Raw genomic sequence first — 21,637 nt, 5'->3', positions numbered from 1 at the left:
GTGTGTGTGTGTGTGTGTGTGTGTGTGTGTGTGTGACAGATGCATTTGAAGTAACCAAACACCTTTCGATTTGTGTAGCAGGAGTGCACTAGGGATTAATTATAGTTTATGCAGCTTTAATGTTTGGGATGCTGCTCTGAAATCCTATGTAACAAAGCTCTTGGATAAACAATGATAAATCATTTCCAAATAAATATTTGATGTAGATATCAATCACTGGAGCCAGTTAAGCAGCTCATGGCAATGCCAGTTGTTATGTCTGTACTATGGGTACATTTGTATTAAAAAAAAAAAAATTTAAATTAAAACTTTTACTTTATCTCTTCTATATTTTTATATAGAAACAGACATTTCCAACTATTCTTTAATACCAATATTATTATCGGTTATTAGTCTTAAACCATGTATATTTTCACATAGATGTGAAAAGCTCTTTGTTAAACAAGTCCACTTGAATATATACAGTTATAGAAAGGACATTATTTATAATCTTATTGTCTGGTGACACCCAAATGAAGATAAATCCCCTTTTGAGTCTGGTTCCTGTCAAGGTTTCTTCCCGATATCGTTTCTCCTCTCCACAGTTGTCTCAGGCTTGCTCATTAGCAATTAATAATATGTTTGATATTAAAACTTTGTAATTTTGATTTTAAAATTTTATATTTCTGTAAAACTGCTTTGAGACCCAGTCCAGTGTTAAAAGCGCTATACAAATAAAACTGATCAACCACTATTCTAATGCAATGAAAATGTTCTCACGGTGAAACAAACCTCGCTCTGCAGTTTGAAGTAATTAATGTAGCTTCCAAATACCCTTCATTTAAAATTAGCAAGAAACCATTATAAAGAATAAGCTCAATAGCCCTGAATGACTGATTAAATGTATATAATGCTAAATAAAATGTACTTAATTCAATTCCGTTTTATTTGTATAGTTCAAAGCAGCTTTACAGAACATAAGAAATGTAGTACAAAAAGTTCAAGATTAATATTAGACTTTAATTTTAATTTAAATGTGTTTGTATTTATCCATAATGAACAAGCCTGAGGTAACTGAGGCGACTGTGGTGAGGAAAAACTCCCTTAGATGGAAGAGGAAAAAACCTCAGGCTTGTTTATTATGGATAAATACAAACACATTTAAATATAAATCTAATATTAATATTGAATCTTTGTATAAAAATTTGTATAATATTAACCCTTTTGTAATTTTTGCAATAATTCTTATGTTCTGTAAAGCTGCTTTAAGAAAATGTCCATTGTTAAAAGCGCTATACAAATAAATTTCAATTGAATTGGATTCCATGTCAATGCTCAGCCAGATATTTATTTTGGTCATTTGGCATTGCGAAAGCTGCAGCGTTCCAAAATATTAAAACAATTGTCAGGCCGGAATAGGAAATAAGCTGGGCACTGATCCCAAAGCGTGCCAAGTTCAAACTAAGCCTATTTATAGCTTCAATTTTAGCTCACACACACATAAACATATACTGTATACAGTGTGTATATACACACAAACATTAACCATGTGCTTCCTTTTCAAGGAAATTAAATTGTTTCATGTGGTGATGAGGCTAGTTTGTTAGGCCTAATTAAACCTTTTTCCCTTCTGCTGCTGTATCGTTTGCCCAATTGAAAACGTTTCCACAGCCAATTTTTCCACATCATATTGAGCCTTTCACCAGCCCTATGTTGGAGAATAAGCAGAACTTTACGTTGAATGCATAATGATGTATAAGGAATCGAATCTGGGACTTTCTTATATGTGAAAAATAAGCAATGCTATTGATTAGAATATGTTCTAAATACTTTAATATAATAATATATATCATTTAATAAGTCCTTTTCTGATAACCTCATGCTCCAGCTCCTTATATCACAGTTTTTTTTAATTCTAGCCTTTCTGGTACATCATCTGAATCAGTTTTTCATCATCAGAAGGTTGGGGGTTCAAGACCCTGCCCTTTTAAGCTGTCTTTTAATCCTCTCTGCTGCAGGGTTATCATGGCTGACCTTGTACTCTGAACCCAACTTCATAGTAAGCTGGGAAATGTGAACAAATGAAGTATTTTTCATTTGGTTCTCATGAAAGAAAATGATTATAGCTTTCTGTTTTTCTCTTTTCAATATTCTTTTGTTCTTTCTGTCTCACCTACTATGATCTCTGCTCCTTTTTCCTTCTCTGTTTATCTGTCTTACTGATCCTCTGCTTCTCTGTCTTTCTGATCTTCCACTCTCTGAAGGTACAAACACTTGGCACTGATATGGTAACCTCAAGGCTGCCATTTGTGTATTCAGATGGAGGAAGAGAAACATTCTTACATTATTTACAAGAAATATAATTCCAAGGAAATTCCACCTGAAAGACTTTTAATCTTTCAGTTCTTCCAAGGCATCTACAATCTATTTTTTAAGCTCTTTAATCTTCTTTCCAGACAAGATTTTCACTTAGGTTACAGTTTCCTATATTACCAAAAATGCTGTTTGACTACCAGGCCATTAGGATGTATTAAAAATAATGATTTATATATACATTTCATAAAAAGAGTGATATATAAGTGAACTGATTGCAGTGTGTGTGTGTGTGTGTGTGTGTGTGTGTGTGTGTGTGTGTGTGTGTGTGTGTGTGTGTGTGTGTGTGTGTGTGTGTGTGTGTGTGTTAAATGTAGGTTAATGGTTTTTACAGTGGTGCTAGTAAAGCACTCAAAAGAGATAACTTTAAAGATAAGGGTCACTTGAAGTAGCAAATTTATGAGTGTGTGTGCAGATTTGAGTATCCATTTAATCTCTTTTACTGATGAAAGCCATGCTTTAGCTCTCCACATTTTCAACCACCTCAGTGAGAATTAACAGGAACAACAGGTGGAAAATGGAGATTAATTGTATAAGTTATAGGGGGTATGGGGGGGGGCTGTCATTATTGGGTATGGGGGGGGGGGCTGTTTTGCAGTAAGTGAATGACTCTTCACAGCTCCAGGGTCCTAGGATTCTCTCCTGAACTCAGGTTATGGTGTCTACCATGTTCTCTCTGTGATTGTTTCTTCTGGGTTGTCCAGTGTGTGTGTGTGTGTGTGTGTGTGTGTGTGTGTGTGTGTGTGTGTGTGTGTGTGTGTGTGTGTGTGTGTGTGTGTGTGTGTGTGTGTGTGTGTGTGTGTGTGTGTGTGTGTGTGTGTGTGTGTGTGGTCTGCAATCAACTTCTATCCTACCACTTTTAGCCCAGTGTTCCAAGCATATGTTCCTAAATCTGATGAACAACTGGTTTAATAGATGTAGGTTCCAGTTAATTAGACCTCCTTGGAGCTTTATTAACAAATTATTATCTACTGTATCTAATCATAGGATTGTGTCATTCTAAAAATATTGACCTTTGTAGAAAAATCTTCTTGAACTAGTAAATCAAAGAGATGCACAATAAAAATTTTGTCTGAATCTCTTAATTTGTCTTTGTTAATTGTTTGTCTTTTGTCTAAGATGTGGCAGTGGGAGCTCCGTTTGCAGGCGAGGACCGCGGCGGTTGTGTGTTTATTTATAACGGTGAGAGGTCTGGTTTAAGAATGAAGGCCTCGCAGGTGCTCAAAGGATCCTGGGCTCCAACTAGAATTCCAGCAGGCTTTGGGTTTACACTGCGTGGTGACTCAGATCTGGACAACAACCAGTACCCTGGTGAGTAGAGACATGTTCTTGACCTTTCTTTTTTTACATTTTCTCTCTGTTATTCTGTCTGTTTATGCCGTTTATGAATGTTTCTGGTAATGTGATCATACCAGTGTTGTGGATGTAAACCACAGAGATGTGACAAAAGCAAGTTCAGTAAGACTGAGAAGAGAAGCAGAGGGAATCCGTTTGATTTAGAAACATCTGTTGAAAAAGAGGATGAAAAAGTCTGTCTGTTTTGTTTTAGTTTGAATCATGGACGTGGTTTTGATTTTGTTGTTCTAAGTGTTGTCTTCTTGCTTTAGCCTTCAAAAAAATTGACCAAAGGCAATAGCATACATTTTGTCATTGCATCCATATTTGTGTGTGTGTGTGTGTGTGTGTGTGTGTGTGTGTGTGTGTGTGTGTGTGTGTGTGTGTGTGTGTGTGTGTGTGTGTGTGTGTGTGAGAGAGAGAGAGAGAGAGAGAGAGAGAGAGAGAGAGAGAGAGAGAGAGAGAGAGAGAGAGAGAGAGAGAGAGAGAGAGAGAGAGAGAGAGAGAGAGAGAGAGAGAGAGAGAGAGAGAGACTGTGACCCCTTGAATTCAACAGACTTGCACTGGTTTGCTGAGGAATTCTCTGGAACATGTTAAGCTTTTTTGCTGTACATTTATTTCATCTGTAGAGCTGTAATTTGTAAACCTGTATCCCTACAGAAACCTTTTCAGGAGTTCACTAGGTAACCCAAAGCCAAATTTCATTTCTGGCTAATCACAGTAAGCTCCAACAGCCATGATTATCGATTGCTGGATCTGGCCTGAATAAAAACTTTTTAGTTTTTATTATATGTTTTAGGCTGTAATTAGGCTTTACATTTTACATAATAATTTAAAAGTTGTATTTATTTTTCCACGTAATCGAAAAGACGAAATCTAGATGGGCCATTAATAATAATCAAATGGCTTTTTGAGAGTAGGTAATCATCCTGTGGATCAAAATTTGTGGAGCTTACTAAAAAAAGAACTAAGCTCCACCTAGGGACAAAGAAGTTAGCTTCAGCAATGTCTCGGTAAAGAAAATTGCTTTGTTCAAGTAGCAAAATTATAAATGAAATAACTATAATAATATCACCTTTACACAACAATGTAAAAACAATACAAAACAGCATTAAAACTTTGGACACACAGAACCAGAAAATGAAAATAAAGACTTCTTTTTGACTAGAAAACAAAAGTTTTTATTTCGTATATAGCTGTTTTTACCTATGTAGAAAATATCTGCTATCCATACTTAAGTGTAATCATTAATTACGGCATTGCGAGGTTTACTCAGCATACAAGCCAAAATGCTTACCGACAACTTGCTGATTTTTTGACTGGATGACTGGATGAATACACCCTTACTTTTAGTCTGCATGATTGCACTTAACTATCTCAGTAGCTCGCCATACATTGATACATTATGTTAGGTATCTATTTTTATCCTATTCATTTGGGTTGCCAGGCATCCAAAACACAAACCTGGTCTGGACTTTAGAGGTTTTTCTTTCCAGGGCTAGCTAATGGATTGATGATTCATACTTTTGTTTACATCATATCCAGGATTCAAACTTTTTAGTTCCTATAAAGTTCCAGAAACCTTGGCGAAAACATGTGTTATAAGGTTATTACTGTAAGTTGTGGGGAAAGAAATAATAGAATGAAATACAGAACTTAAACATTTGATACACTTGACTTCTGTATAAATCAAAGTTAATATTGTGGAACAGTCACACTGTGCTTGTCAAAATGATGTGATATTTTATAAACTGTGGAAAGGATTTAAGAACCAATAGACTGCTGTGTGCTGTGTTTCTACTCAGATGTGTGATTTAAAGACGTTTATAAGTTGGATGGCAGATTCATCAAGTACACGAGACCAAGCATTTCATTCGAAAAGGAAATTGCATATATACTGTATGTGTGTGTGTTTGTGTGTGTGTGTGTGTGTGTGTGTGTGTGTGTGTGTGTGTGTGTGTGTGTGTGTGTGTGTGTGTGTGTGTGTGTGTGTGTGAGAGAGAGAGAGAGAGTGCTAAAGTGTGTATGTGTGGTCTTTTGACACTACGATTTAGACAGATGTTACTTGCTAAACCTGAACCCAAATGCTGATTGAGCTGTAACATTAGCCAGTATGTCGGCTATACGCTTTTCTCTGCAGTGGGAAGTGTTTCATTTCTTCTGTTGCCCAGTAACACATCACAGTGTCACATAGGAGTGTGTGAAGTTCATTAAGCACCAGGTTTGTAACTGTGCTTTCGTAATCTGCTTCAGCTGCACTTTCAAAATAAGACCACCCTCAGTATGAGCGTTTCATTTGGAGCTTTTTCCACCAGATCCACCAAAGGAAGCGATGCAATAATGCTTTGGGTGGATTTAATCAAAACCCGAAACAGGGTAATAGTTTGTTTACTTCTACTGCCACTCTCGTTTTATACAGGATCTTTTATATGTTTATATATGGAATAGGGGGTTCATAAAGGGACTCCAGATGCAGCCATTTAAGCTGTTTTCCTCTAAAATTATTTCTAACTTATTGATTAGAGTTTATTAGAGTTCATAAAAACCAAGATAACTCAATTTCAAGCTACATTATTAGTCCATTTTTTCCCATATAAATGCAATCTTCTTTTTCTGGCTTAAAAACCCATGTAGGTGGTACAGTATGAGTTGTAGGTGCTTTCCATTCACACCCACATGATTTAAGTGTTCATTCCACTTTCTTTTTATACAACAAAATGGTGTTTAAACTTTAGCCTTCTGTTCCATAGACCACCTTCATTAAGTTTGTCCTTCTTGGGAACCCTAGAAGAATGCTACAATACAGCTTTTATGTTTGAAGAGAGTTTTTAAGACGTTAAGAACACCAAACTACCCAAAAGATCCATGAGTAACCGTTTTTTATCTAAGAGTGTATGGATTTAATGATCTGCCTTCCATGTTGTAGAGCATTCTATGTGGAAAGGATGTAAATGATTGTATCATGGGTGGGGCCAAAAAGTGCCCAAGGATAAGCATAAGGAAATCTTGGGAAAAATGCATGATAAATGAGAAACAGATACACCATGGTAGATTAAGCCTGTTGTAAATAGAGGCATATACTATAGATGTATGCTGTAGGCTGCAGTCGTACAATACTGTAGCACAAATGCTTTATATCTATAACACTGAGCTACAACAATGCCACATCCAAGAGATTAGACTAGGACTCATTCTTGGTCCATTCCTAGACCGCAGTGACCAATAACAGTTATTTTTGTGTTAATGTCTACCATTTATATAAAAAAAATGTAACTCTAATGCAGTAGAATTGTCACCTAAAATTAGTTCTAAATATAATGCATGGTTTCTAGAATGGTCCATAACCGAGAGAACCGGGGAAGCCACTTGCCAAGCTACTGATGAATTAAAATAGCTAAGCTACAGCCAAACCATCATTTAAAAAAGTTGTTAGTTACATTTCAATGCTATGAAATTAACTACCTAAAAAAGCTATGTTGAGGCTACTTGTAGATATTCACCTTTTTTTTTTAAACAATTTAGAATTTATTTAATTTTATTTTTTGCATAGATAATATAAAATATTGTATAAAATTAAAAAATAAATCTGTGTTTCTATTTGTAACCTACTTTTAGGGAAAAAAAGTTATTTCTTAAATGTAAAATAACATCATAAAAAAACAACAAATATTTAGATCGTTCAGTAGCCCGTTAACATTAATAAGGAATTAGTAATGTATATAACACTGAATTATACAGCATCATTAAGGTGTTTGCTCAATATGCTTCATAATACTTTCCATTATTGCTTGTAATATCATATTGGCTGATTAGCTAGCTATTAAGCTAAATACCTGAGGTTAGCTGACAGTGTTAGCTATTTTGATACTTCACTGGTTTATCACATTCACTTAACAGAAAATACTCGACACTAAACTGACAATATGACAAAAAAATATAATGAACTGTTTTTTAGATAGCGCTGAACTGTAAAAATGTAGCATCTATGCTGTTATCCACCTTGTGCAATTACTCACATGGCAATAGCTACTTTCCTAACAAGAACGCTTAAAAGATCTTTTTCTAAACAATCTCATGAATATTTGCTGAAATCTAGGTGTTTTTGAGCACTTTTTATGTAGCATTTACTTGTTGTGACATTAATAATTTGACATAATGTTACGGGTTTTTTGCCTTGTTTATTTGTATTAGCAGCATTGTAATGACATTCTGTAGCAATAATTTATTATATCTTTTCCTTTTTTGCAACATTACAGCTTTCTTAAAACCTCATGCTTTTTTATTAAATCTATTTTCACTTGGAGTGACTACAATTCAAAGTGACCAAATCCAATTTCTCTGTTTTTGTTTGTATATTCACCTTTGGTTTTGCCATTTTAACAACTCACATCTGTGTATGATGCTAGCATCATGCAGCAGTGAGACGATTTTGTTGTGACTTTGTTTGTTTGTTGTGCCAGGATTTTGAACAAATTCAGACAACTGCAGCGAAAAGGAAAGCATTCAAAGCATTTTTAAACAAAAAAAGGAGCCAGACCACCTCTTTATTCACATCTAGGGACAGGTTAACATAGCCAGGTTGACTACTAGAATGTTATTTGGACAGTGAGAGGAAACCAGAGAACCTGGAGAAAAGTCTAGAACATTCATTGTGATTGACGATTTGAGGTTTCTCAAACGAGAAACATATTTCAGTTCAGGAAAATGTGTAGTTTATAGTATATATTAAAAAAAATTTCCCAGGCTGCCACATGTATAACATTTCTTAAAAGATTCTGACACCATTAAAAAATTTTCCTTGAAAAAAAAAAAGACTCTACAAAGTTTTAGTTTAGATTATGTTTAGGATTTCAGGAGTTCCCCTTTGAATGTCTCAGTGTTTTGAGAAGTTGTGAAACAACTTCATGATTATAACACATGCCCGCTGGACTAAGCTTACTATTGAGGTAATGTACACATGTTCTCTTCATCATGGCGGACGGTGCCAGTGCATGTGTGATGCAGAGTTTTTAATCAGTATTTATTCAGGAGTTAAGGAGCTTTTTTTGCAAAGAGAGTAGGTTGATGTTGGTAAGTTTACAGATAAAACAATACCATCGTTAATTTGGGGTTTTGAAAAGTCTGGGGTTTCAAAGTACGTACACACACACACACACACACACACACGCGCGCGCGTCTGGCAGGGTGATGATGCACAACAGGCCCTTCAAAAACAGACTAAGAAGAAAAGCAGATTTCTCTTTTGCTATCAAGTGAAGTCATGATATCACAACCTTTAAAGCATGCACACCTTTATCTCTGATTAGGGAACGACCAGGCTCTGATTAGCCTTTGATCATTATTATTGATGTGGTGTGTATGCGTGTGAGTGTGTGTGCAACATATAAGTTCTTGTGTAACATTAGTCAGGTTCTCATATGCATTGCCCACATGTGGCTTTGCATTTGCATAGTTACACACTTTAGGGTTAAGGTTAGGTTCAGGGGAGCCTGGTCTGGCCCAGTTTAGGGTTAAAACCAATGGGCAAAGGTCACCTGACATGATCTGTTAAATAGCTAGTCATAAATTAATAAAAATTGTTTTTTTTTTTCCAAAATATGAACAAACTTGTAACTTAATTACAATGACCAGTAAGTTACTAAGGATGAGTGAATGTAGTGCTGTAAATGCACCTCTGTATAGGTATTTCAATGAGTATGATCTTATTTTCTTATTTTTTCTTATGTTATATCTGACCATTACCTTGTATGAAAATAAAAAAAAAAGTCTAGTCTAATCAGATGCCCTGTGAAGCTTTATGATTAAATACCGGTAACACTTTATAGTAACAGTAAATTAATATTGTGCACTAATTCTAATATTAACTAATGATGAAGGCATTTTTTGCTGTGCAGTTTTTCCTAACAATGACTTGTGGTGCATTTGATGTTATTTTCAACAACTATAGCATCCTTGCTAGAGTATTCAGCTAATACAAAATGCTTAGAAACAAACACTTATTCTTACTGTCTGTTTAAAATCTACACACTTATGATGTTCTGCTGTGGTGGAAGTAAATGAGGTGTGATAAAAAAGGTAAAACACACCGTCCAGACTTACACTCCCAGGCTTCTCACTGTTAAGGTTACAAAGACAATTCATGCATCGTTCCATGCATGTGCAGAATTTTAGACTGGATTACGTGTAACAGGGATATAAAGAGAGACTGACTACAAAGTTTACAAAATTTATAAACAGTTTGCAGTCATATTAACACATATTAACGCAGTCATTTGCTCTCACTTTCTCTCGCAGGAGGTGTGGGTTGAGATATAGAAGGTCCAAACACATTTACAAGCTACCTATAATCTCTGGCTTCATACCACTTTCATGTTCTTTGTATCAGTAACGTCATATTGTCTTTAAAAACTCAGCATGTGCATGTGCTTGATGCTACACCTGGGATTTTTGTAGAAGTCCTGGCAAATGTTGGACTTTCAGAGGTCACAATAAATCTCCTTTGTTCACTATAGTTAAAAAAGAAGAATTAAAAAAAAAAGAATCACATAATGACACGTACAGTACCTGACATAGCACAGGCACTACACCCTCTGAACCAATTCTGCATTTATCTCCAATCAAACCCACCATCACTCATTCCTTTCAAAAATGTCTACAGAGAGACCATTCCTGATTATTTTGGAGGAAACCAATGGACAGATGGATAGAAGGATGGATTGATGGATGAAATGAGAGATGAGGAATGTGAGGTTGGAGGTGTAAGTGGGAATTGCAAGTGCTGGCTTGATTTAGATATTTCTCTGGCAGGAGAAACCTGTGTGCTCGAGATAGGTTTAACAGACGTGAGCTTCAATTAACCAGTTGAGACTAGACTCGAGGCTCATGAAAGTGGCCATTTGAGGATAAAGTCTTATTTTTGACCACAGCTTGGTGTTATTTTACAGTTTTATGAAGTGACCAGTGTATAGGACATCAGCATAAGCTCAACTTTCACCATTGATATATTGATTTTTCACTTACATTTTTACAACAGTGCGAATTCATGTCCCCAATGGTTCAGGAGTCTGGGTTTAATTCCCGGGCACGGAACTATCCAGCCACTGAGGGGTTAACACTCAATGCCAATCCCAATCATGGCTGCTAGGGAAGTGGTAGCTCAGTGGTTAAGGTGGTGGACTGCTGATCAGAAGAAAGTTAAAGTCTCAGGGCTGCCACTGATGGGCCCTTGATCAAGGCTTTTAATCCTCCATTGCTTAGGTTTATAAATAAGATACATGTCACTCTGTAAAACTGCATCTGCAAAATCCCATAAATGTAAATGGATAAAAAGGGAGGGTTGCTTCTCAAAGGGCAAGCGCATAAAACTTGTCCTAAAATCAAATGTGCTGGTTGGATGACCCAAACAGGGTGCAGCTGAAGTACAACAACTGCTTAAGAACAACTTTAAAACAACTTAAGTCATACAAAAAGTAATGAGAACAAATACCCATTATAGCGTATAATCGGAGTTAGGTGACACATGTATTCACCTCAGACATAACTACTGACTTAAGTGCTATTTTGTATTTACACAAGAGCTACACGTAAGGGTTAAAGTTTAAGTTATGCAAAGGAATGTTTCAGTTCCACATGATTCTGACCTTAGGCCCATCTATCATATGCTGTATTAAGTCCAGCGTCACTGTCAGACAGTTTGCTGTAACTGAAATATATCGTGCTTGTCATGTCAGCACCTTACTACAACTTACAGAATGAGATGCAGCCACCGCCGACTACAACACTCAACATACACACACACACTCTGTCACATAGACAGTCACGATCTTACTGATCATACACACCTGGACTCAATCACCTTCACACACTATAGGTTATACACACACTCTTTGTAACTTACACACAGCATGAAATATTGCTTAGAGTATTCTCCTGACCTGTCAAGCCTCGTTATTGTGATTGGTTTTGTACAGATGTGTTTTTTTTTATTCTTATTTTCTTCCCTGGTTAATTCTTCTTGTTTTCACTAGTCTGTTTGCAAATTGTTTTTCAGCTACGTTTTTGCTAGTGTTTGCAGAATAGATTGATAGTTAAAATAAAACGTTTTAACCACCATTTGCAAGTATATAAATATAGATATAAATATACATATACATATAAATATACATATAAATATACTTATCTGTGCTGTGTCTGTGTTTAGGTGTGTATTTTTTAGTTTAACCCATTAACTGTCACACAGTGAAAGTCTTGTGCAAAAAATGGTAATACGTTAATTCTTACTCAGTGGATCACATTTAAAAGAATTTCTCAAGTTTTTTTTTTGGATGTGTTATGGATGAGGTATGGATGTTTACCAGCCAGTTGACTTGCCCATTTAAGGTAAGCGTATAAATGCGCATCGACCACATTGAGGAATCAGGATGATTGTATTTGGGATGTGGTAGCCTAGTGGTTAAGGTGTTGGTTTAGTAATTGGAAGGTCATGAGCTCGAATCCCAGGTACACCAAGCTGCTATTGCAAGGCCATTGATGCTCAGTTGTATAAATTGAAATAAAATTGTAAGTCACTCTGGATGAGGGTGTCTGCTAAATGTATACTTTTGCAGTTACACTGTAATGCATTTTGACTGTAAAATTTTCCAAGTGCTTAGATCTGAAATTGCAAATGTTTTATACATGTAGTCTCCCTCGCGCACAAGTACATGCTTAGCAGCTGAGCAGAGTATCACTTTCTATTAAAAATATACAGACACATACAGAGAAATAAAATGTACTACATAACCTTTGATAACTTTATCCTATGGTTTTACACATAACTGATCAGTTTGTGAACATTTTTTATTTTATTTTATTTTATTTTTGATTATGGGAAATAAACCCTGAAGACTGTATGGAGGACTTTTTTTTTAAATTGTGTGATAAAATGTTATGCTACTGAAATTACTCATAAATCTAGCTCACAGCTGATTAGCCTTGATACCATGAAAACTACGTCACTTCAGTTTAGCGACTAATTGACCATGTGGTAACACGTTTTAACTGAAATTATACATACAGTGCCATGAATAATATTATAACTTTAAGGTATCTGATTTATGATCACTGTATATTGGAAATAGTAGGATAAATGCACAACAGTATATTTAAAGGTGATGGTCTTGATGCAATTTAAAAAAAAAAACATCTCAGATCCTTCTGCTCGAAAATTCTGGAAGCCTTAGAGGTATCATCTACATACAGGTAATTTATATAATTGTAATGCATAGTGAATCTGAATTCATATAACTTTCTCTGCATATATATTAATATAGCTTTAGTCAGAGCCTACTTAAATCGCAGTCTTAACTCTGAATAAGAAACTATTCATTTGAATGAACAACAAGCTATAAAATACAGTTTGATAGCGGTTGTTGGAATTTTCCCTTGTCTCTATGTACTGAGGCCATTCCAAAAATTGTGAAACATAATATACAAAAGGAATTAGCACAAAAATCTCCCATCACACGGCTGTTTTCTATGCTTATATCTTGGAGAGGTTTACCTTGCAATGCTTTGTGAACTTTTACAGTAACTAAAAAATACTTTAGCAATATTTTCAATAGTTTATAAATAATTAGTTTTTTCACAAATTCTGTATTTTTTTTTTACATGTATTAATTTGCCAAAATGAAATATTTGCTTAAGACTTTATAGTGGAACTTCCCTCAGAATTTCTGTGTAGGTTTTGTGCAGGTTTCCTCATTCAGAAGAATTTCCATGTAGAAATTTTCTTAAACTAAAATCCAAATAACTTTTGCTTCACCTACATACTATTGATGCTTGTTGTCATGGTTATATTTGAATTTTACATAGACATTCGTAGTAAAAAAGATTTAAGTCTAAAATCAGGAAACAAATATGAAAACATGAATCCTGAAACATTTCAAGAACCCTTGAGGAATCGTTTTTCAAGATGTTATTTAAACAGTGATTAAATATTAAGACTACGTTGCTCCGGTGAATAATCTCACATAGATCCTGTATACAGCTGCTGTAATCAGTGTGTTTTGTGCTCATCCCAGGGCTTTTATCCACAATATACTCATATTGAACATCCTTTCAACACACTTAATACTGTTTGTAATGATTTATGATTTGTAGGAATGATCATAATCTTACTACACAAAAGGTAGGGAATCCTCCTGATTCGGGGTTCTATCAAGGTTTTTTCCCCTGTCTTGTCTTATGGAGGTTTTTTTTTTGCATCTGTCATATTTGGCTTGCTCGTTAGAAATCTTAGGATTTATATAAAGCTGTTTTGCAACATTGTAAATTGTTAAAACTGCTGTACAAACAAAATAGAATTGAAATCAGTGCAAGAACCTAACGGGGAAGTGAAGCAATCGGGGACAAAGGGTTAAATCAAGGGATTTCACTTTTTTTACTGATTATTTCAAATCCGTAATTTTAATGTGGTCTAGCGAGAGGGTTTTGAACTTAACATTAAGAGTCTGATATGCTTGTGTATGCACACTCAACGCACTAACACAACATATTTGAGAGCCCATCTGATTAAGCTGAACATTGAAATTATGTTACCAGATGTCAGATTGGATTTGGATTGGATAAATCCATTACACTGTTGTCCAGAACGTCTCTGTGTATATGTGTGTGTGTGTGTGTGTGTGTGTGTGTGTGTGTGTGTGTGTGTGTGTGTGTGTGTGTGTGTGTGTGTGTGTGTGTGTGTGTGTGTGTGTGCGTGTTGCATTGATGTGTTTCAGAACTCTAAGGTGTGTTTTCTATCACAACACCAAACCTTGTCTCTTGGGTCGGTTTTAGACAGAAACTTTTCCAGTCCGACTTTAATGTAAAATCCTGGTTGCGGTGGAATCAGAGGAGAATTAGAGCACTCTCCCACCACTTATTAGGGTTTCTGGAAGTGTGCTAGAACATTCCTGCCTGTAAGCCGCAGATTCTGGATGACTACTAGAGGCCCTCCAGGAGCACTCCGTACACCAGCGCGTATTAACCCGCACAGGAAAAAACAACATTCCAGTCAAAGATCTCACACAGAATTATTATTATTTTTATTTTTTGGAACAGATCCCTGAGTAAATGAACATTTAAAAGCATACAAGTTGGATTTTGGTACCACAAATGTTTGTTTAATCAGTTCGTAAGGAAACATAGAAATCTGAAATTAGATTTAATAACAAATGCAGGTAGTGTTTGGAAGTCTCTCATTTCAGTATATTTGTAATGTGGTTCACAGATGATCATAAATCATGATATAATGATGGTTAATGATGGGCAGAGTTGTATGAATAGTAATTTTATTAAACTGTGTGGAGAGATGACTGACAGTTATAGGTAAAACAGCTGTCATTATAAGGGAAGAGACAATAGCTGCAATAAGAGCAAACTGTTCTACTCAGCTGTGTGTGTGTGTGTGTGTGTGTGTGTGTGTGTGTGTGTGTGTGTGTGTGTGTGTGTGTGTGTGTGTGTGTGTGTGTGTGTGTGTGTGTGTGTGTGTGTGTGTGTGTGTGTGTGTGTGTCAGATTTGCATCAGAAACCATAATGACGGATGATTTTTCTCTGAAAAATATATATGCACTTGTCAGTCATGTACGGTCACAAGCATTACGAAGGTTGTTGTTCATAATATAAATTCTTTTATGGGTATTTAAATGAACATACATGTCACAGTGCAAGAAAACTAAGAAAAATTTGTCACAGGTTTTACACTTTTTTAGGATAGAACAAAACAGATGATAGGTTTTTTAGTTAGTATTGAACATCAACTTGTAATACATCATAGAATTTAAGAGCCTATCAGCTTTCAGCTGCAAATCTAATAGCAAATCTTCTCTGCTGTTATAATAGCTGACATGGGGATAAGGTGGGTTTCTAATTTGTATATTCATAGGATGTGAGCTTTTTGACAACATAGTTGCAACTGTATTTTAGCGTGACTTTAAAAATCTCAATTTTTAAGTTGACAAATCTCAATGACTGGCTCAAATGAGTCTTCTGACCAAACATATGGTTCATTAGGTTTTAAGTTTTTAATTTCCAACTTCCTATAAGCAATTCATTCCTGTACTGTTTGACTAAAAAATAAAATAAAGAAAAAAAATAACTTTTTCTTTTTATCCTGTCATATACAACTTTTCTTTTAAATGCATGTAGAGATGGTACAAAGAAACAAAGTAAACAAAACTCTGGAAGCAAGTAGGAGAGATCTTTTTTTAGCTAGTAGGCTACAGTTAGTTTGCACTGCTAATTTGCTAACAAAGCCTGGCATTGTACTTGTAAAACAAACAAATTTCAACTCTCACCCGAATGCAATGATTAATTTGTGTTTAATTAACTACAGGCATGTGGTGGTGCCTGTACTGAGTGTACAGTGCGAGCTAGTTCAGTTAGCTTGAGCTGTAAATTTGCTAAAAATGCTAAAACAAAGCCTGTCAGGTTAGTTCAACTTTTACTCTGATTGGTGCATTATTTAATTTGTTTTCAACTAGCTAAAATATACAGTATATCAAGACATGCAGGCATATGGTGGTTCCTGTAGTGAGTGTGTATACCTAGCATAGTTAGCTTGCGATGCAAATCTGCTAACAAAGCTCAAACAAAATTTGGCATGTAATTATGTAATGTATTAGATTGCTCAGAGATCTTTTTTATATTGTATGTGCTTGGAAAAACAAGTGACTTTTGCAAATTAATTGCTTACATCTTTTTCTAACTGCTAACAAAAACATATCGAGTTAATACTTCATGGTATGTATGAATGTGTTCTTCTAAAAGCATGCCTCGAGGTGGATTGGTGCTAATATTACATCTAGTAAATGAGTGTATTACCATGTATCCCTACCTCCAGACCCAGTGTTCGTGGTATAGGCTTGGTATACATCATGATCCTGACCAGGACAAATATGAAATATAATTCATTCATGCGGCTTTTTTTTTTTTTTTGAGTCAGCAGAAAATCAGAAAACTATTTGATGTGCGTCAGTGTCTTGAACAGAACCCATGAGATATTTTTAGTTATTCGGATGTGTGTGTGTGTGTGTGTGTGTGTGTGTGTGTGTGTGTGTGTGTGTGTGTGTGTGTGTGTGTGTGTGTGTGTGTGTGTGTGTGTGTGTGTGTGTGTGTGTGTGCTGATACGAGTAAAGCATGAGACTTCTGTGTGTGATGGAGACTGCTGGAGAGCTTCAAATCACTCCCAGCTGCAGCATGCTTTGAAGCTGACACACTGTCCCCTCTCAGTCTCAGACACACACACACACACATACACACACACATACACACACACACACACACACACACACACACACACACACACACACACACACACACACACAGACACACACACATGTCCGAATATGCACTTATGCACATATGCATTTCATCTGTCTTCTAAAAATTGCTTTTATTTCTATCGCTTATATCTTGTCTCTTTGTCTGTATAGATCTTCTTGTTGGGGCTTTTGGAGCTGACAAAGTGGTGGTGTACAGGTAAGACACACACACACACACACACACACACACACACACACAACAGATGTAATCCTAGTTGACCAACGAGAGTTGATGTAGTGCAGTAACATGCTTTCAGCTGCATACACACATTCCATTTCCATCTTTTACCCTCTCTCACTCACACACACACTCATAGACATTTCCACACATACACACAACATCATTACACAAACTCTTCCACATGTTCCTCTCATCAGAGTGAGTGGCTCTGCAGTCTGGTCAGAGTGTTTTTCATTGGTTTAGACATCAGGGCTTCACTGTTGACCTTGTGTATATGTCAGTGTGTATATGTGTGTGTTAAATAATGCAGCACTACCACATAAGCAAGTTTTTTGTTGTTGTTTATGTGTTTGTCCTCCAGAGATAAGATTTAGTGGTCATATTTGAAGAAATCCTTCAAATCCTGTGGCTTCTTTCTCTTAGATTTTGTTTCCTTATAAAAACAACCTGCTCACTTCCTGCCACAAAGCCACACACAAACCCAGTAATAAAATAATAGTGTCCCAAAACACAGGGCTTTTACACATGCTGGCCTGGTGTGTCTATGCTGTTAGCAGGTCTTGATTCCAGTTTGTGTAAGCTAATGTTACCACCCCAATGCTGGTGGTGAGTGTTAACCGAGAGAGAGAGAGAGAGAGAGAGAGAGAGAGAGAGAGAGAGAGAGAGAGAGAGAGAGAGAGAGAGAGAGAGAGAGAGAGAGAGAGAACATTATTAATCCCCAAAGAAGAAATTCGGTGTCACAACAGCCTCAACTCAAGAGCAATTGCAAGAACTAAACTTTAGAACATTCCATAAATAAGACTGGATACAAATATACATATGAATAACTCTCCATCTCTCTTAACTACATATTAACATGTCAGTACAGTTGAGCTGTATGAAGTATATTACAGGTTGGTAGGGTTAATGAGTAATGTGTGTGGTAGTGTGTGTATATATAAAACTTTATATGTACAATAAGCAATGTAGAGAAAAAGGGAAAGGGATTTACCAACACTTATGTAACTTTACATATTATTATATGTATATAGTATAATTAACTTCAAGAAAGAGTCCTGTGAAGGAACATGGTGTAATATAAGTAATAAAGGTTACTAACTGGTTTTGTGGATGTTCGAAATTCCAACATTAAACATAACTATAAACAGATATATACAGTTATTTACTCATTGTAATCTTTGGCATTTTTTTCTATGCTTATACATCGTAAAAATATTGTTGTAGAACTGACATAAAAATTATAAGACTAAAAACCTTTAAGACTCAGGTACAGAAAAAAAGATCACAATAATTGTTTGTCAGAAATTCTTATATTATCTTTAGTTTTTGTTTTAAAAAAATGTAATTAGGAGACACCTGATTGAGTCTGACTTTAAGCAGAACATAGAATGTTATATTTCAGATCAGAGATGAATGACTGGGATTATTTGAGCTGACAGAGAGGCAATACTGTAAGGTCTAAACATCTGTGTTGAGCAGAAAAGCATCTCAGAATGCACAAAACATCTTGAAGGAAATCTTGAAGGATATATATATATATATATATATATATATATATATATATATATATATATATATATATATATATATATATATATATACAGAGTTCTAATTTTATATTTTATATTTTAAGTATATTCAAGAGTTCTTGTGTGGATAAAAGTCACCAAGCAGTAATTTACATTTGCTTTGGATTTATTTTTATGCGGATGTCAATGTGTTTAGAGCAAGACCCGTGGTTACGGTGGACGCTCAACTCATCCTAACTCCCAAAATCCTCAACCCGGAGAATAAGACCTGCCTCATGCCCAAGTCTAACAGCATGGTTCCCTGGTAAGTGTCTTATCATGACCAAGCTAGACTTTGGTATAGTGATGAATCAGTTCATTATTGTGTGTGTTTTTTTTCTGGGATGTATACTGCAGGAGGTTTGGGTGTCTATATGGTAGTGACACTAATTGTGTAAAGGTTCTGCCACACATACAAATGCAAACTTACACACACACATTTATATGCAACCTTGAACTTTCTGTTGTTGTGAGTCACCATGCATCTATTTGATGCTTGGGGTGTCTGTCTGTTAGGTTTGGCACACACACAAACACACACTGAGTATAAAGCAGTAGATTTGGGGAAAACAGTCAAATAAGGTGTGGAATGGAGAGTAGCCTGTTAAAACAAAAGTGCAGACTGTGCAGACAGAGGACCACATGTACTAATTTTTATTTTTATACACATAAAATGAAACATATTAATATATGGCCAACACAATATAAACCTTTGTTTTTTGTATATTGTGCACAATATTCAGTCAGCAAGAAAAAACACCTTAGATTGGGGAAAACAGTCAAATATTACTTTACATATTTTTATTTTATTTTATTTTTTCTGATTTGATTTTCATCATTTTGGGTATGGTGATGAGAAAACAGACACAAGACCAGTTCAATATAAAGCTCCAGAGTTTCTGTTTCCTCTCATGTTTATGGTTTTGTTTCATCCTCATCTGTAGAATCAAACCCTGCTGTTCTGTGTGTGTGTGTGTGTGTGTGTGTGTGTGTGTGTGTGTGTGTGTGTGTGTGTGTGTGTGTGTGTGTGTGTGTGTGTGTGCGTGTGCGTGTGTGCGTGTGTGTGTGCGTGTGTGTGTGCGTGTGTGTGTGTAGAGAGAGAGTTCAGTGCTCCATGCCTGAGCACTGATAGCCCAGTAATAGTCCAGCTTTTGCCTAAAGCGTTTGAACAAGTACTGTACGGTCTTACTGGCTGGAACGACAGACTTTACAACACACACACACACACACACAGACACACACACACACACACACACACACACACACACAGGATGCTATTAAGTTAGAGTTGTATTCAGTAATTGTAGCTGGCAGATAGACTGCAAGTAAGGAAGAGTTTCAACAGGGTCAACGCACAGGTCAGGGGTTGTCCCCCGGGCGTCGGTGTGTTTGTGTGTATGTATATATATATGTGTGTGCTGTGGGTGGTAATTACCTTTCTCATGAGGGAGCGTTCCTAACGAGGCTGACAGAGAAACATCATTAAGTTATTCAGCAGGGTTCTTTCCTATGCTAAACAAATGTATGCTGTCCCATTACACACACGTGACTTTTCTCATAGTGCTACATGTGTGACAGCACTAGGAGAGGTCATGGAAGGGTTGCCACGGTTTCAGTCAGTGCATGAAAAAGTAATGTCTTGTTGAGGTCCATGGAGACCGCCTTGTGGGTATTTCTTATTCATATTCATACATGGAACACAACACCGGGTGGTTATGGGTAATTAAAACTTACATGCTCAGTATGAGGGATGTATGTGCGTGTCTGTGAGCTATTCCAAAATCGCATGCATTCAGCTCGCTTGGATGGAATTAGGAATTTGTAAGTGAAATTGCAAGCTTGGAAATATCATGTTTTGTTTTTTTTTTTCACTTCAGAGGGGAGGTGTGAAAATGTGTGTGTGTGTGTGTGTGTGTGTGTGTGTGTGTGTGTGTGTGTGTGTGTGTGTGTGTGTGTGTGTGTGTGTGTGTGTGTGTGTGTTTGTGTCTGTGTGTGTGTGTTTGTGTCTGTGTGTGTGTGTGTGTGTGTGTATGTGTTTTTTTGTGTGTTTTTGCTTTATACCACATGTCTCAGAACATGCTGTACAAGCTGAAGTCCTGATTATGTTAAACAGTTCAGTTATTAAGGCCCATAATTCAGGACAGATTCAGACATAAACACAAAGGTCAGTTATAAATGCACACAATCTGGAGATTGAAGAGAGATTATTACAAAATATCTGGAAACATTTCCCAAAAAATGTTTTTAAGTGATTTTTTAAACAATTGTCTTTAATATTTGTCTTCATATACATGAACATTTACTTCTTTGCTGGTTGCGTGCGAGTATAAAAAAATGTTGAAACAATTACCATGCAACCTTCAGTGCACAACAATACATTTTTTTATCTTTACATTAGCTTGCTCAGTAAGCCATGATAATATCTCAATGATTTTTTTTAGCCTTTTTACCTTTTTTTAGCAGCTAGCAGCATAGCCTTTGTTGCCTCCCTTGATTAGTGGCACAGTCTTTGTTTCTTTGCTTTAGATCACTCAGTTTGGAGCACAACAATATTTTTTTAGGGCACTCAGTAGTAGTAGTAACCTTTATTAACTCATATAACGTGTTTTTAGCAAAAAGTCTATTTTTTCCAGTTAGCAGCACAGAGTCTTTAGTACCTCCTATTAGTTAGCAGCATAGTGCTTAGTGTCACAGATTTCATTATATCTGTAAAATCATTTAATGGAGCATGCTTTGTTACTTTATTTCACTCAGTTTAGCTCTATAGTCTTTATTACCTGAGACCATTCAGTTAGCAGCATCATTTTAGTAATGTTTTTTTAATCAAAAAAAAAAAAGCAAAGAAAATGTTAACAGGA

The 21,637-nt window shown here is 36.0% G+C and overlaps 1 protein-coding gene across 1 annotated transcript in view; it reads left to right on the top strand.

The window, feature by feature from the left end:
* The window catches only part of itga8 (integrin, alpha 8), an 82,635-nt gene that overhangs the window by 29,101 nt on the left and 31,897 nt on the right, over positions 1–21,637 (top strand). The window contains exons 13-15 of the mRNA XM_027171778.2: positions 3,472–3,663; positions 17,142–17,187; positions 18,937–19,044. Of these exons, the coding sequence (XP_027027579.2) occupies positions 3,472–3,663; positions 17,142–17,187; positions 18,937–19,044 (346 nt within the window). The remainder of the gene's footprint in view (positions 1–3,471; positions 3,664–17,141; positions 17,188–18,936; positions 19,045–21,637) is intronic.

This window comes from Tachysurus fulvidraco, chromosome 25 (genome assembly GCF_022655615.1).
Source record: "Tachysurus fulvidraco isolate hzauxx_2018 chromosome 25, HZAU_PFXX_2.0, whole genome shotgun sequence".
Taxonomy (NCBI): domain Eukaryota; kingdom Metazoa; phylum Chordata; class Actinopteri; order Siluriformes; family Bagridae; genus Tachysurus; species Tachysurus fulvidraco.
Note: the sequence above shows the minus strand (reverse complement) of the source record. Positions and strands in the feature narration are given on the sequence as shown.